We start from the raw sequence: 16,168 nt of genomic DNA, 5'->3' as shown, positions 1-16,168 counted from the left end.
TCCATTTACAAATAAGAAATTATTTGCAGGAGGATTTAAGATTACAGTGAATATAGCACCCGGAATCAGGTAAGAGTATTTGTATTTACCTTGATGCATTAGAAATGTAAATGATTGTGTATATAATAATGGTTACTTTTTTAAAAATAAAAAAGTATATTGTTATTATAATGAAATAGTATAATATAATGATCCTTTTTAAACCCAAGATTCATTGTTGTGACCTTTTTGTCTTTTTGTTTCCTTATAGATGAACTTCCTATCTAATGAATCATAGGTAAGATGTATTGGGAATTTAATAAACATTACAAGACAAGTTATATCTCTATTTCCATGCTCCAAAAACTAAGCATGCATTGGCTTTTATTCTGAGAATCCCTCAGAGCGGAAGTGGCCTGTCTCCCGGCAGCTTGACGCGGGTTGGCTGGGTCACGCTGCAGCCAGCCGGATGTTTTGCGTCGCCAGTATGTGACGGGAACATTTGCTCATTTCACCGAAGAACATAATCCTGCGGCTCTGGTCAGGTGAGTAGCCGACCACAGTGTTAGTTTATAGGCTTGGTTTGCTCCAGGACCTGTGGGAAGGTGTGGGTGAAAGCTGCAGAGAGGTCGTGACGGTGTGGTTTGCCGTGACCGTGCACGCTACTTGCGCGCTCCCAAACACCCACCATGTAGTTTCTGTTGCTTGTAAACCCCTTCAACAGGCGGATGCATGCTGTTGTTTATCATCTGTTTGACTCCTAATGCAGGGTTTAAAAGAGAGTAATGAGCAAACACAAGCTTCCACTAGTTCTGATGCATGCATCTGTCCCCCCCACCTAGTGTTCATCTGTCCCCCCCACCTAGTGTTCATCTGTATCCCCCACCTAGTGTTCATCTGTATGTGTCAGCTGTGTCTTTGTTGCAATCAGCAGTGATTGGCAGGAGGAGGTGATGTGAGCATGCACAAGCCCCAGCAGCTGTTTTATTTTTCTACATTTAACCCTTTAACTTCTGTACATCCCCCACTGATTGCAAGTACTCAAATATTGTACTTTAAAGTAGCAGTACCATTGTAGGAATACTACAAGTAAAAGTCCTGCGATCAAAATGTTACAAAAGTATTAGCATCAAAATATACTTAAAGTACCAACATTAAAAGTAGTTTTTATTATAATTATTGATCAGTAAAGTGTTAACAAAGCTGGTAAAGGTGCAGCTAGTTTGAATGAATTTGTATACTGTAGGGTAGTTTGTGAATGTACTTTACTTTAAAATCATTAATGACATTATTAAATAAATGGTTTTATAAGTTCAAACTCTTAATTTGATCAGGCCCTTTGCCTCTCTTGCTTTCCCGTTATGAGTATTGATTTAGAAACACTGCCATGGTGACCTTTGCCATGATATCCTAACTTAATGATGTTACTGATTTGATGTGTATTCAGTGGTTTGTAAAGGGGGTCAGAGGACAGGTCAGAGGGGACAGGGGGGTCTCCTGCTGCTGTTAGGACCATGCAGGGTCAGATTATGCATGCAACTCATGTATTTGTTTAAACCTGCCACATGGTTTCAATACTTAAAAACATACACGTATAGTAATTAATCTAAGGTCAAATAGACCAACATTCCTGGTCCAGCTTCTAAATTGTGTTTTAATGTTTTTGGTGAATTACAGAGAGGGTAAACTTAACTTACCATGTTTGGGTTAGACAATTACAATAGTCACCTTGAGTTTGAAGAAGTTATCACTGATCATATTTCAGTTTTCCAGTGTTCACATGTTCTCTCCTCTCATTGCTCTGCTGTTGAACTGTGCAGCTTACATTAGTTGTGTGTGCACTCGGTGTCATCTGTCTGGAAAACGATCACGCTGCAGTTGTTGGAGCAGCTCACACACCTGTTTGTTTGGACAGATGGTGTACAGAGCGCTCCTCTGTCTCTGTGTGTGTGTGTGTGCACAGATACTGTGCAGCGGGTCAGCTGCCGTTTCCTCTCATCGCCCTTATCTCACTGGACAAGCTGACCCAGAACACACTCTTATTTAATCAGGCAGTTGCTTTCCTGTTGAGCCACTAAGCTGCATTTTATTTGGCACCTTGACAGAGAACACACTAAAACACACTCACACCACAGACTGCCTTTTTGCTTTAGATTAATACCAAGAGATGCCAAGATAAATAATGTGTGCCTTATCTTGCTGAACTAATATCTGCTCTTGTGTAAAAACTAAGGAGCTGGATCATACTGCAACTATTTTGATAATTACTTTTCACTTTTCTCTGCCTTATATGATAGAAAACTGCATCTCCTTGGGCTGTGGGACATTTGTTCATACAAAATAAGAAATGGAAATATTCCAGAAGGGCTCTTGAGAGCGCAGGCCTCGTCCAAGGCTGAAAATAACAGTGTTTATCTGCAATGTGATTCAGATACACTCCAAATGAAATGGGTTCTTTAATCATCCATGCTCCGCCCTTTTCCCCCCAGAAAATATGGCCAGTACTTTTTACACAATCACACAAACAGAACTCATAACCTCCTTGTCGGTGGTATAATTAAGCTTGTGAGATTGGCTGTGGGTGGAGCAAAGACCAGCACTTATTTACAGGTTTGTTCAGACCCTATGATCCCTTTCGCTGATTGCACCGATAGAGAATACGACCCAAACTCTCCCCGTCCGTCCGCTCAGACTTCACCTGTAAACAGCTCAGCATGTAGGCTTCTACATATTCTTCTTTGCCGTGCTGGGTGCATTTTATTTAACTTCCTCCTTTTCGTCCCTATGCATCGTATCTTGAGTGCCACATTGCTGCATATTGCGTGCACGGTCTGGTTAGTACAATTAGCAGAGTGGTGCAAAGTGTCCCACAGAAGTAGTTCAGTGCAACAATGTTTTTATATTTTCCCATCCAGTTTTTTGTAAAAACACGTTTAAAGTGCATACAGGACACTCCTGCAAATACATATATTCATTTATCAGAGCTGCAACAGCAAGTCAACTGTCTCCATGATGTTAGGGTCCGATGCCTCTTTCTCTGTTTTATATATATGTAGGTTTCCACTGACAATACAAGCCATTTAAAGCCAGCACTTTGAACTTTCAGAAACCAGGATGGACAATTTCATTTATTTGTGACATTGTATGGACTTATTGACTAATCGGCAGAAGATTGATGAAAGACAGAGGCAGAGATTTGTGTTTCCGAGTCATCTGCCCTAAGTGTGCTGCAACAAAGACAAGCAGGTCCCCCCCTCGTACTCATTGGGACATAACACTTTTTGATGTCCCTCGCCCCCCCAGCACTTGTCCCTTTTCCCTTTCAGGCCGGCCACACTCTCCTCTTTCCTCCTGCACTCTCTTAAAGGCCAGGCCAGTCTTTCAGCCAGCCTTGGTCTTTTCTCCCCCTTTTGAACCCCCCACCCCGGGACAAAGAGTGAAGAGTGACTGCTCTGTAGCCAGGTGTTCTCCAGTGCTGCCCCGGGCCCTAATAGCCCCGGCCTTCACCCTGCAGCTGCCCTCCCCAGCCTCCCATTGTGTGGCTCTATTGTTCCTCCGCCCGCCCCTCGTTGATTCATCGGCCACACAGGGGAGTGTGTGTGCCGGTGAACGTTGACTACGCGTGCCTTGGGGAAACTGTGTGTTGCAGGCATTTGCCCAAAGCCACTCCCCTCTTCCTCCTCTTCCTCCCCCCCCCGCCTCTGCACCTCATTGTAAGGCCGCTGCGCTCTGATTGGTGGAAAATCAGCCACTCTAAATGAGGGAATGGCAGACATTGTTGCTCCATCTGTTCTGCCACTCATTGTCCAACTTGCCTGCTTCTGTGAAAGGAAAAAAAACAAGGCAGCGCTGGAAGGCTCAGACAGGAGGACAGAGGTGCTCTGGATGTGGCTGCTGCAGGAACTTTAGGACTTTCACCTGCAGTGTTTACCAAAATCTGGTTCTCCAAGGACTTCGATGTGTGGAAATGAGCTGAAAAACGTCCCTTTCTTCTGTGTTTGGTAATCTTTTAAGCTCTGGTAAGTGTTTTGCTTTTGACCTCACTCTCATTCTGAAATTATACCTTTTTTAGCTTTAAATTTTGGCTGTTTTATAAAAGCAATGAGACTCTTACCCTCCCTGTCACCTCACTGGGGCTATCGAGGTGATAAAATGCAATACCTGCATTACAGGTTCCCTAAAATACCAGATTTTAGAGAATTTTTAATATGCCTGTCGCGTTAATTGCACGTTGTTAAGTTCAGAATTAAGAAAATAAGGTGCAGTCCAGCTTGTCTTCGTGTTGATGGTGTTGGATGTGAAGCATTATAAATGTTTTAATGTGCAGCCCAAAGTCATAGGAGTTTTAGCACAGGATAACACCTGCCTAACTTCTATCTGCAGTCGCTTGAATTTGACGGGGGGGGGGGGCCTGGTGTTGACTTTTTTTTTGGTTTAAAAAGCTGTTATGTGGGTCACATGAGGCTGGAGGAAACAAATAGTGCGGTAGCTGGAGATGTTATCCTCAGAGGTGTGTGTGTGTGTGTGTGTGTGTGTGTGTGTGTGTGCTACTTTCACATTTGGTGTGTGTGTGTGTCAAAGACAGTCTGTCCTGCTGCGTCTTTATCCTCGCTCTAGTGTGTGTGTGTGTGTGTGTGTGTGTGTGTGTGTGTGTGTGTGTGTGTGTGTGTGTGTGTGTGTGTGTGTGTGTGTGTGTGTGTGTGTGTGTGTGTGGTGTGTGTGTGTGTGTGTGTGTGTGTGTGTGTGTGTGTGTGTGTGTGTGTGTGTGTGTGTGTGTGTGTGTGTGTGTGTGTGAGAGAGTGTGTGTGTGTGTGTGTGTGTGTGTGTGTGTGTGTGTGTGTGTGTGTGTGTGTGTGTGTGTGTGTGTGTGTGTGTGTGTGTGTGTGTGTGTGTGTGTGTGTGTGTGTGTGTGTGTGTGTGTGTGTGTGTGTGTGTGTGTGTGTGTGTGTGTGTGTGTAGAGATGAGACACCAGTTGCGCTCAGTAGACATCTGTTACCCTGCTGCAGGCGGGGATAGCCTAGCGCGCCATCTAGATGCACACACACACACACACACACACACTCGGCTGATTATCCTAGGACCGCCCCCTTTTTTACAATAACTTTTTCACAGTATCAGACATGCAGCGGTATATTGCCAGACAACCCCCGAACTCCGCCCTTTAAACCCCAAACCCTTTGCCCCCTCTCTCACCCCCTGCACACACACTTCTTTTTCTTACACAAAGCTCCCACATACAAAGCGCTGTAAGGACTGTTACATATTCATTACTGCCTCCATCAAAGCCTCGGTGCTGCTGTGTGTGGGATGTTTGAAAGATGCTCCCCCTGAGATGGAGAGGTGGCTCTGCCGTTGGTCCGCTAACTCTAAGCCTCATTTGGGAATTCCTCAATTCACGACATGCATTATTCTGCAGAGCTCGGACCACACCAGAAGACTTTTTAAATCCAAAGGCTGTTCAGATGTTGCCGTTAAGAGGCGAAAACAACAGGATTATTATCAGATTTGTGAAAACAAAATCAAATGAGGTTAATGTGATGCAGCAGATAACCTGCCATATGTTTCACAGATCAGGGTGTTTACGATACGATATGACTTTATTTGTCAGATCAAGTCTGAAATTTGACTTGCGTCCCAGCAGCTCCATGTCCAACATCCACAGACAAGTCTCCAGACACAATACATGAAACACAAACAACAAACATTTAACATAACAGCACAATCAGTGAGAGAAAAGCTGCTCAAAGCCTTCAGCGTGCATCTGATCTGGGATCAGCTCTGTGTTTACTGAGAGGACTGACTGATGCACAAAGGAGTGCTTCAGTCTGACCTTATTGAATGGTGGGACCCTGTATCTCCAATTAGATGGTAGCAGTTCATACTCACTGTTCAGAGCATGGTTTGGGTCAGAGATGATGTGGTTGGACAGCCTCACTAGGTTGTTATGATAGGCTGAGTCATAAGGCGCTTTCACACTGCGGTACTTTTCCCACAAAGGTTCATGTGAATTTAGTTAATGTGAACTCTTTAGTTCTCATGAACTAAATACAGATCACGTTCACACTGGAAAAAGTCCCTGGGGGTGGATTAGGCAAATGAAGCCGCTGACGTCACTTGTTCTTCTTCTGCTTTGGGTTTACTGGCAGGCCGCAAACCACTTCACGGCGTATACTGCCGCCCAAAGTCCCCGGCCGGAAGTCCCCGGAGTTGGGGACTGAGTCCCAGCAGCTTCTATTGAAGCCTTCCGAGTAAATCGCCAGAACGCCGACACCTCCTCATCTCCACCGCTCCCATGTTTTATTTTGTGTTGCCATAAGTTAGTCTCTCTGCGTTTCTGCGCTGGGCTAATGCTAATGCTAATAATGCTAATGCGAGGATAATAAAATGGCGGCTTCACAAAACTTTTTGGGAGTTTTGCGGGGCGTGGTTTGCAATCCTTCCAGCCAATCAGAAATATAGCTCTTTTCTCACAAAAGAGCCGCTCGAAACTTTCGAGGGGGTAAAAAGGTTCACATGAACTAATTTTAGTACCGGCTCTTTTTGGTGTGAACGCGATAAAAGAGTTCACATGAACTAAGTTCACATGAACCTTTGTGGGAAAAGTACCCCAGTGTGAAAGCGCCTTATAGAGTCTCTGACAGGTGGACCAACTATCTTTGAGCAGATTTTTAACAGGTGGAGCAGTTTTGTACCAGGTAGTATTGCAGTACTGTAGAATGGACATGATCACAGATGTAAAGAACAACAGAAGAATTTCTCTGCTCGCCCCAAAAGACCTAAGACGGCGGAGAAAATAAATTCTTTGTTTTGTCCTTTTGCTCAGATATTCAATGTGATCCTTCCATGACAGCAGACGCTCAATCATTACACCCAAGTATTTGTATGAAACTCCCTGCTTGATTTAGTCTGTATGGATGACAATGGGGACGTTTAGGTGAATATCAGACAATCTGTCCACTTGTAATGGTCATATTTACACCCTTGTTGTTGTTTTACATTACATTACATTTAGCTGACGCTTTTATCCAAAGCGACTTATAATAAGTACATTCGACCAGGAAGATACAACCTTGAAGAAAACAGAATCGTGTGTGTGTGTGTGTGTGTGTGTGTGTGTGTGTGTGTGTGTGTGTGTGTGTGTGTGTGTGTGTGTGTGTGTGTGTGTGTGTGTGTGTGTGTGTGTGTGTGTGTGTGTGTGTGTGTGTGTGTGTGTGTGTGTGTGTGTGTGTGTGTGTGTGTGTGTGTGTGTGTGTGTGTGTGTGTGTGTGTGTGTGTGTGTGTGTGTGTGTGTGTGTGTGTGTGTGTGTGTGTGTGTGTGTGTGTGTGTGTGTGTGTGTGTGTGTGTGTGTGTGTGTGTGTGTGTGTGTGTGTGAGATCAACATTAGCTGATGCCAAGGTCCCGGTCCTAATCACTCCTGCAGGTCTATTGTTGTCCCGGTTTGGGGTTGCCAGTGAGGCACACTTAAGCCCCTCCCTCCCCCACACTGGATCTTTTTGTTTGTGTGTGTGTGGTAGTAGGCGGGTCACCGACTGAACGCCACAGCCTCTGTCTTGGCATTTGGAAAGGGGGAGAATGCTTTCAACAGCTGTAGCTTAGCAACAGTAGCTGAGACGAGTTGCTAGGCAGCGCTTTTTCATAAAATGCAAACTCACTCCACCCAGCCCCCCCCAACAAGTCACTTCCCCTTCCATCATCTGTGTTGTCCTGGGTTTCATGGGTTGAATCCCAACAGGATATATTATTTATGCAATTTCTAACTGACCATTTGCATTATCAGTAATATTTACATCCGAAAAGCTAATTTTCTGGGGAAATACTGCAGGTACTTAAACTAGATTTCCTCTACTTAAGTAAACATAGTAAAACCACACGGTTGTAATAAATTGTTAATAGCAAAAGTCCTGTATTCAATTAAGCAAATAGGACTTGTTATTACCATCCTTTCTTGTGATTGGCCCTTACCTGTGAGTGAATGTAGGGTTAAAACACGTCCCTGTACAATAAGTAAAAGTATTTAATAGCCTCAAGATGTATTTAAAGTAGGCTTACAACAAGTATACAACTGCACACTTCAGAGTAATATTTGCAGTTATTTATGCATTAATGTGTTAGGGATTTAAAAAAAATGTGCCTTAGCCTAAAGTAATACATTTAGTGAGTATGTGTTCATTGTATTTTGTATAATTAATCTGAATCTTTAAAGAAACTAAAGCTGTCAGATACATATAGTGGATTAGAAAGTACAGTCTTCTGAGAGATAATGGAGCAGAAGTATACACCAGCAAGAAATAGAAAATACTCATAAACTACAAATACCTCAAAGTATGTATTAGAGTTACTTTCCAATACTGGAGGTAACATATCAGTGTCCTGATCTCAGATTAACTTTCCAAAGCGCTCCCTGTAATTCGTCTGCAGATAAACCTTTGACACCAATCAGATTACCCTAACCAGATGTAATGTCCGCGGTGCTAGAATGCTGCGTGGCATCGGAGCCCCTCTGTGTTTTAATGAGTGACTCCACCACCCCAGTGGGAAGAAGCATATGGACCTTAATTACCAGGTAGAATGTGGGGGGAGGGGAGGGTCTGTCGTCCCCAGCGCTAACGTCTTTTTTTGCAACAGTTCACCCTCTGTTCCCTTCGATTAATGTGCTGTGGCGTGGCTCTGTTGTAGCACGCTGGGGCCAGACTTGAAAAATGCGGGAGTCCCTAAATTAGGGTGGGGGGGACCCCATTGTGTCAGCCAGCTGAGTCCCCAACTGCTCAGAGACAGTGTTTAGGCTAAATGTTTCAGAGAAATAAACATGAAAAGTCAGATTTTGCTAAAAAAATAGCATCAGTGTTGATTCTCATTATAATTCCAGTGCATTTAATTAATAAAGCAAATATTCAGACTCTGCCTTTCATGGTTTTATCATTATGAAAATATATTTTGTCCACTGGTGGGACTTCTTCTTTTTAGAAATATGTATTTGATTCTCCTTTTTTAAGGTGAGGTTTATCAGTGGTGGGTTTCCACCTCTCATGCACATTTTATTTATAATATATTTTTCTCAGTTTGTGCGTTACTTTAGGGCTAAGAACAGTGTAGATAATGTAACACGAAGTCATTCTAAAGTAATACAACATGTTATTTGGGAGAACATTTCCTAAATATATCTCACTCATCCTGTCTGTTTTCTTCAGGCACCAATGACTCGATCTTTGTGAGAGGGCAGCAGTGGGCCCGCGGTGCTGGATGTCTGTGACGGTTCCATGGGCCAGAAGGACCATGAGGAGGCAGGAGTGGGACTCATCCTGGACCTGGGGCTGGATCTGGAGTACCTACACGTAGCAGGGGCCGAGCGGCAGGCTGGCTGCTCTGACGGGCCCCCTGCCATGGAGGAGCAGGGGGAGAGCCCCGGCAGCTGTGGCCCCACCAACGACCCTGAGGAAAATGGAGGGTCGGATGCAGAGTGCGAGCCGGCGCCTTCTCCCAGCGACCCAGACGGAGGCTTGACTCTCAGTAAGAACACGCACCAGCCGCTCTGTCGGACCCAGTGTGTGGACTTGGGCACCGACGGCCCTCCTGAGCTCCCATCAGAAGTTGAAGATGACACCCCAGCCCAGCCTTCACCCAGCTCCCCCTGTACGCTCCCCTCACCTGAGCCTCCGTGCGCCGCCTCCTCATCAGAGCCGGCCCTCGAGGGCGGAGGAAAGGAGTACCAGGCCAAGCTGGAGTTTGCCCTGAAGCTGGGATACTCGGAGGAGACGGTGCGCCTGGTGCTGTCCAAGCTTGGCCCCGACACCCTCATCAACGACATCCTGGGAGAGCTGGTCAAACTGGGCACCAAGTCAGAGGCAGAGCAGCCGGTCGGATCGTTAGCCTCTACCTCCTCCTCTTCATCCTCCTCTTCCTCTTGTGGCTGTTCTGATCTGCTGGAGAGCCAGAGGTCGGACTCGCCCTGTCCGTCAGATTCTCTGGGCGACCAGGACAACCTTCGGCCCGTGGTGCTGGACGGCAGTAATGTAGCCATGAGGTGAGCAGGCAATGGAAACATTGTAATGCATGTCTATTCAGTGTGTTTAAATCCTGCACAGTTACAGATAACTGGAACAAAACTATTAGAATTCAAATATTTGTATAATTAGATTCCAGTGTCAGTTGCATAGTATTGCCCCTGAGTCATGTGATCCAAACATCTATTGAAAAATGTTAAACGTACATTTTAAAGACATCTAACAAAATATTCCGGTTTAATCCATATTTGTTGGTGTTCAGGTTTTCAAAACATCATCTTCACTGGGGTTAAATTCATTCAAGTAATTTAATTAAAAAAGGACCTTCCTTACACCCCTAATTCAATCGTTGTAACATATCCTTTAGTGATCCAACACAGCCGACTTTAACATCACAGCATTACCTACGTCTCCATTGCATTCATCGGCATTCTCTCCTTTTATTATGTCCTACAGCCATGGCAACAAGGAAGTGTTTTCCTGCCAAGGCATCCAGCTGGCGGTTGATTGGTTCCTCGAACGTGGCCATCATGACATCACAGTGTTTGTGCCAGCGTGGAGGAAAGAGCAGTCCCGCCCCGACGCCCCAATAACAGGTCGGTGCAAGAGGCTGATCGATAGACACACACACTGCAGTCGATACGTTGTGAGTATTTTTCTCATAACTCCCTCCATCCACAGATCAGGAGACCCTGCGTCGCCTGGAAAAGGAGAAGATCCTGGTCTTCACTCCTTCTCGGCGCGTCCAAGGCCGGCGCGTGGTTTGCTATGACGACCGCTTCATTGTCAAGCTGGCCTATGAGTCAGACGGCATCATCGTCTCCAATGACAACTACCGAGACCTGGCTAATGAGAAGCCGGAGTGGAAGAAGTTCATCGATGAGCGGCTGCTCATGTACTCCTTTGTCAATGACAAGTAAGTGGAGGTGGATTAGGGAGGGGCTGATTGTGATATTTAAATTAATGAATTAATTGGTGTCATAAGAATTGAGGCATTTATAGTTTGTCTCTAATTTTAAACTTTCATATCTCATTCCCTTTTATCACTCTATCACATTTGACATTTAGTTTGACAAATGCCAAGACAGCTGACATTTTCACTTTGTTTTCAAAGGAGAATTACAGCTTATTTGATGCGCGCTAACTGCTTATTTCACTAAGAGATTCACCCAGTGTTTCCTGTCATATCTAATCCTGCCCTCCCTCCTCTCAGATTCATGCCCCCAGATGACCCTCTTGGTCGTCACGGCCCCAGTTTAGACAACTTCCTGCGGAAAAGACCTGTCATGCCTGAGCAGAAGAAACAGCCTTGCCCCTACGGTGAGAACACAGAGCATAAGAGTGACCTCAACTCAGATCACATATATAGACTTATCTTACATAATGTTCATTGTGATTTCCTTTTAAATAATCTTTCCTTTTGTCTCCAGGAAAGAAGTGCACTTACGGCCACAAATGTAAGTACTACCACCCAGAGAGAGGTGCTCAGCCTCAGCGTGCCGTAGCTGATGAGCTGCGTGCCATTGCCAAATCTTGTGTCACCACAAAGAACCAGGGGGACACTGGGTTGGTTAAGAGCCACAGTGTGCCAGCTGGCAGCCTTGATGCTAAAAAAGGTGCCCAGAAAAGGCAGTCAGACCCTAGCATCCGAGCCCTGTCGTACAGCGACGCGGAGGAGAAGTTGGCCAGAGGGAGGGCGGAAAGCCAGAAGAGCAGTATGTGTGGCAGTGGGAGTGTAACCATGTCTACGGCTCCAGGGGGCCCTCCGTCCTGTTTTAGCCTTCCCCAGGAGCAGCAGTCCAGATCTGTGACTCCTCATAGTCTCCCAGCCCCGAGCCACGACCTTTACCCTCACTGTGAGTCTCCAGACTTGAGCTACTACTCTGTGACTCGCGCTTACTCCGGCCTGAGCCTCTCCTCCAGACGCAGCCCTGACTGTCGCTTCCCCGCCGACTCAGACCTGCGTCTGGGCTCCATGGGCTCCGCTGGCTCTGAATGCGGCAGTGAAAGCAGCGTGAGTTGCGGCAGCAGCTGCGACTCGTACAGCGAGAGGCCGTGTCCTGCCTGCCCCGCAGACACATTAATGGAAGACAACGTCCATTTTGCTAACCCTCACAGCCGATTGTATCCCCATCATGTCGCGTCAAACCACGAACTGTGCGGCCTTCATCCTGCAGATTACGCCAACATCCAGCACGGCTACCACCTGGCCCGCGGGCAGAGCTGTGCTCACGACCAGCCCCCCCCCGAGGCTCCCCCAAAGCGCCCCCTCTACCCGCTGCCTCCTCACCTCCAGCACCAGCCGCTGACCGCTCGCTCCAGCTGCCCGGGCGACTATCACTCTCTGCCCCAGTCCAGCCCTCACCCCCCCGGCTCTCCTCTCGGACGCTGCCTGGCTCCGACGCGAGGGGAAAGCGTGTCAGACTCGCATCTTTACGAACACCACTCTACATCACACCATCACCCCCGGACAAAAGCGCTGCCCGGCTGGGACTCTTACTACAGACAGCCTCCATTGCCGCCGTCCAGGTACGAGCCGTCGGCCTATCAGAGCCTGCCGGACACCCGCCAATCATCCTGGCACGCCCGTCCCTGGGCCCAGGAAGGCTACACCCAGCACCACTCCTCCCACCCAGCGCTCCACCCATCCTCCACACATTACTTGAACCACCCCCCGCCTCCAGCCCACTCTCCTCACCCCCCTCATCCATCGAGCGCTCCTCTCCCACCGTACCCGCCTCACCTAACAATGCCCTCCCACGCTACTTCCTCCTACATGCCGCAGCACCCAGAATCCCCTGCACACAGCCGCTACGGGGACATGAGGGAGAAGGTGTACGTCAACCTGTGCAACATCTTCCCCTCGGAGCTGGTGAGCCGGGTGATGGCCAGGAGCCCCCACATCACAGACCCCCAGCAGCTGGCAGCCGCTATACTTGCAGAGAAAGCCCAAACAGGCTACTGAAAAACAAGGGAAAATGTGTTTTTTCTTTAAAATAAAATAGCAGTTATGTAGCCACATGTGGGTGGTTAGCAACCTGTGGTATTTCTTTGCAACACTTGAAAGCGCGTTGGGTTTGCATGGTGGAATTTGATATGTTATTTAATTGTCTGCAAGTGGAGATTAAATCTATTCAGCTCTGATCACTTAACTCAACTTTCACAAATGTGGGGAGAATTCTATTAGTGTGTGACGTGGAGAGTTTTTTCAGACCCAGTAAGACATTTTATTTATTTACTAGCTTATCATGAGTCTTTCACATGCACAACTTATTATGCATTAAAGTCAACAGGCACTCAGTTAGTTGGCATCCCGTACATCAAATCTGAGTAATATGAAGGATTATTTAAACATTTCCACCACCTTTACGACCAGGTTTTCTTTGAGATGGACTACACATTTTCATAATGTGCATTGTAGGCCCTCGAGAGTTAAGTCACAAATAACTATTTTAATGTGATTTGTTATGTGGCAAATCCACATCTAGTACGCCATGGTCACATGAGTTTCAAACAGCTACCTGACCAAGGCTTGTGTATAATATCAATATATTTGTGTGTGTGTGTGTGTTGTGCGGCCACTTGAGGGGCTTTTTTCATGTTGGTAAAAATGGGTGAATGCTGGTTGTCTTATTTGAGATAACGTCAGTATTTGGTCAGAGTTGTAGCTGTAGAGATGGGTGACCCTGTCGTGTGTACCTTAGTTTTAGTAAGGGACATCTCTCTTTCTCTCTATCTATCTCTCTAGCCCTGTAATTTGGGTCAACTCTGGTATCTGCTACAGACCGAAAACATCCGGACCTCAGTAAATCCAACATGTAAATATATTTAAGACTACCCTTGCTGTGTTTTTGGCTAAGAGCGTCTACTGTTGTCTGTAGCAGATCCCAGCTGAATCCATGCTAGACGGAGAAAACCTTGTTTGATACAAATTGTATCATTACCTAAGTCGCTGGTATATACAGTACATGGAATTGTTGATCTGTATCTATCAAACACTCTTGATGTATTGCTATATTATAAAATGCATTGACAACAGTTCCAATCGAGATCCAATTTATAATCTTGTGGAAATTGCCTTGAGACAATTATTTTATGTTTTGAAACAAAAGGGGTTGTCTGCCTACTATGTTTAGGTTTCACAACGTCTTTATCCGAGTTTTTGGGTTTGAAGCTGGCTTATTTTCAACAGGAGCTCCAATTAAATCACATGTGAGAATTATGCTTTGGTTAACTGGCCCAATAAAAAAAACAGAAGTCAACTAGTCTGTTATTTCACTGTGAGGTTGGGGTCAGTTCATTTTAAGCTCTTTTTTTTTGCCTGTAAAACTGGTATCCTTGAAATAATGGAGAACATTGATGTTTTATCAGTAACTTATCTATTAAATTAAACATTAAGTGGACAGACCCCAACCGTGTTTAATTAGTAACGTTTGTTTATATTGTAGTCAGTCCCAGATCCCATGGCGGCCATTCTGAAAGTCTGTAACACTCTCCTTCTACTTTGAGTATTTGCACATTTATAAAGCCACTTTTACTTTGACAAAAAGGACGAGGTCTTCATTCAAAAACACAAGTCAGTAAAGAAATATTGAGAAGAACAACCAATAATAAAGCTAGCTTATAAGACAAAATGCAAAACGTTTTGTTTTTTTAGGTGCATCACAGTATGGCAGTATAAACAAAGAACATGCTAAAACTTCTCCACACACAGGAGGTTACCTGAGCACTAACTAAACTGATGCTAACATGTACTTAATACACACCTGACATGCTTGAAAGGTCCTAAAAGGCACATTTGGATGTACGTTGCACTGCTGCTAGTTGGCCATTATATTCTGAATGAAGCATAACCCTATCAAGTTTAGTTGCACTTGACGCAAGTTCATAATGGCCGCCAAGGAATTGAAGTCTACCGAGTGAGCTCCTCAGACAGTTCACCAAAAGCCAGCTACATGAAGCCCACTGGTTTCTTTCCTGTCTTACGTGTCAGATTGTGCAAATGATGAATAATTGTACAACGACATGTGCTGTTGATGAGAGAGAACTTTTGTGTGTATTGAAGAAGCGCCTTCTCTCTGGCCTCCTGGCACTGTGTGTCAGTGTGGCCCCTGAGAGTGGGCCCAAAGTAATGCCTCTTCGTGGCATTGTGCTAATGACACATCCAATTCTCTGAACTATGTTCAGCTAACTGTTATGCATGTTTTCTTTTTCTTTTTTGTTTCTGCATGTTTTCTTGTGTTTTTAATTTGTGTATATACATAGTCGTGTTTCTGTCCCGGAAGCTTTGTCTTATTGTGACATGATTGTAGCTGTTGAGATGAACTTATACTCAAAATCTGGCTTGTTTTTTCTGCTTTTAAATGTTTTATCTCATATATTAGTTAGTATTCAGAACAACAACCCCTTTGACATATAGTATAAAGTAAAACATTAATATTATTGGTCCATTACTGCTTCCATAAGGCTTGACATTACTCCAAAGAATTAGGAAGCATGTTTTAAATACATCTGACTTTTCCCCACCATAATGTTCTTTGGAGGTGCACACTGTAATAGATGGTGATCATTGAAAACATTGTGATGAATTTTCTGTGTTGCAAATATTACAATACAGGCCACAATAATATAACACAACAATACAAATAAAATGTCTCTTTTCTAATTTATATTTGCATGTTGCTAGTAGTACGTGTAACTGATTGATTATTGTAACATTCTCAACTGTAACTGTGATTGTATAATAAACAATACTGCTATAAAACATTAGGACAGTAGGACATACTCTGAGCTATTGTTAGTGTTTTCTATATTTTGTCACAAAAAGAAAATGTGAAAAAACAAGTCATGTGCAAACAGTCAGTGATTGTACCGCTCAGGTAAGCTAAGTCTTGAGTTCGATCCTCATGAGGCGCAGGAGTTTTCAAAATCTCCAACCCAAAGTTGAGAATGAATTTACCAAATGAAAGGTTTACCTCTCAGGTCAGATGGCTCAGAGGGATAGAAGACTGACTGTGAGACTGCAGGTTGTGGGTTCAAGGCTTATCAGGTGCAGTCATCTTGAAGGTACACAAACCCGAATGAACATGACATAAGCTCTACAAAACAATAATGTCTCAGGTCAAATAAGAGGAGCTTGGGCTGTGTATTTTAAGGTCCAAACCTGAGGTGAAAATCACAAAGAGA

General features: G+C 44.9%; 1 protein-coding gene across 2 annotated transcripts; it reads left to right on the top strand.

Annotated features, from left to right (window-relative positions):
• The first annotated feature begins 401 nt into the window (after positions 1–401).
• On the top strand, positions 402–15,772 carry LOC117546925 (probable ribonuclease ZC3H12C). Of its 2 annotated transcripts, none has more exons than XM_034217337.1 (6): positions 402–524; positions 9,170–10,002; positions 10,439–10,578; positions 10,664–10,898; positions 11,196–11,302; positions 11,413–15,772. In XM_034217337.1, the coding sequence occupies exons 2-6, from the start codon at positions 9,239–9,241 to the stop codon at positions 12,945–12,947; spliced, it is 2,781 nt and encodes a 926-aa protein (XP_034073228.1). In that variant the 5' UTR covers positions 402–524; positions 9,170–9,238; the 3' UTR covers positions 12,948–15,772. The 2 variants fall into 2 exon arrangements, with proteins under 2 accessions (XP_034073228.1, XP_034073229.1); XM_034217338.1 differs by lacking the exon at positions 402–524 and adding an exon at positions 3,452–3,998.
• The last annotated feature ends 396 nt before the right edge of the window (positions 15,773–16,168 follow it).

This window comes from Gymnodraco acuticeps, unplaced genomic scaffold (assembly GCF_902827175.1).
Source record: "Gymnodraco acuticeps unplaced genomic scaffold, fGymAcu1.1, whole genome shotgun sequence".
NCBI classification, from domain to species: Eukaryota; Metazoa; Chordata; class Actinopteri; order Perciformes; family Bathydraconidae; genus Gymnodraco; species Gymnodraco acuticeps.
The sequence above is the reverse complement of the archived record's forward strand: the minus strand, read 5'-3'. Positions and strand labels throughout refer to the sequence as shown.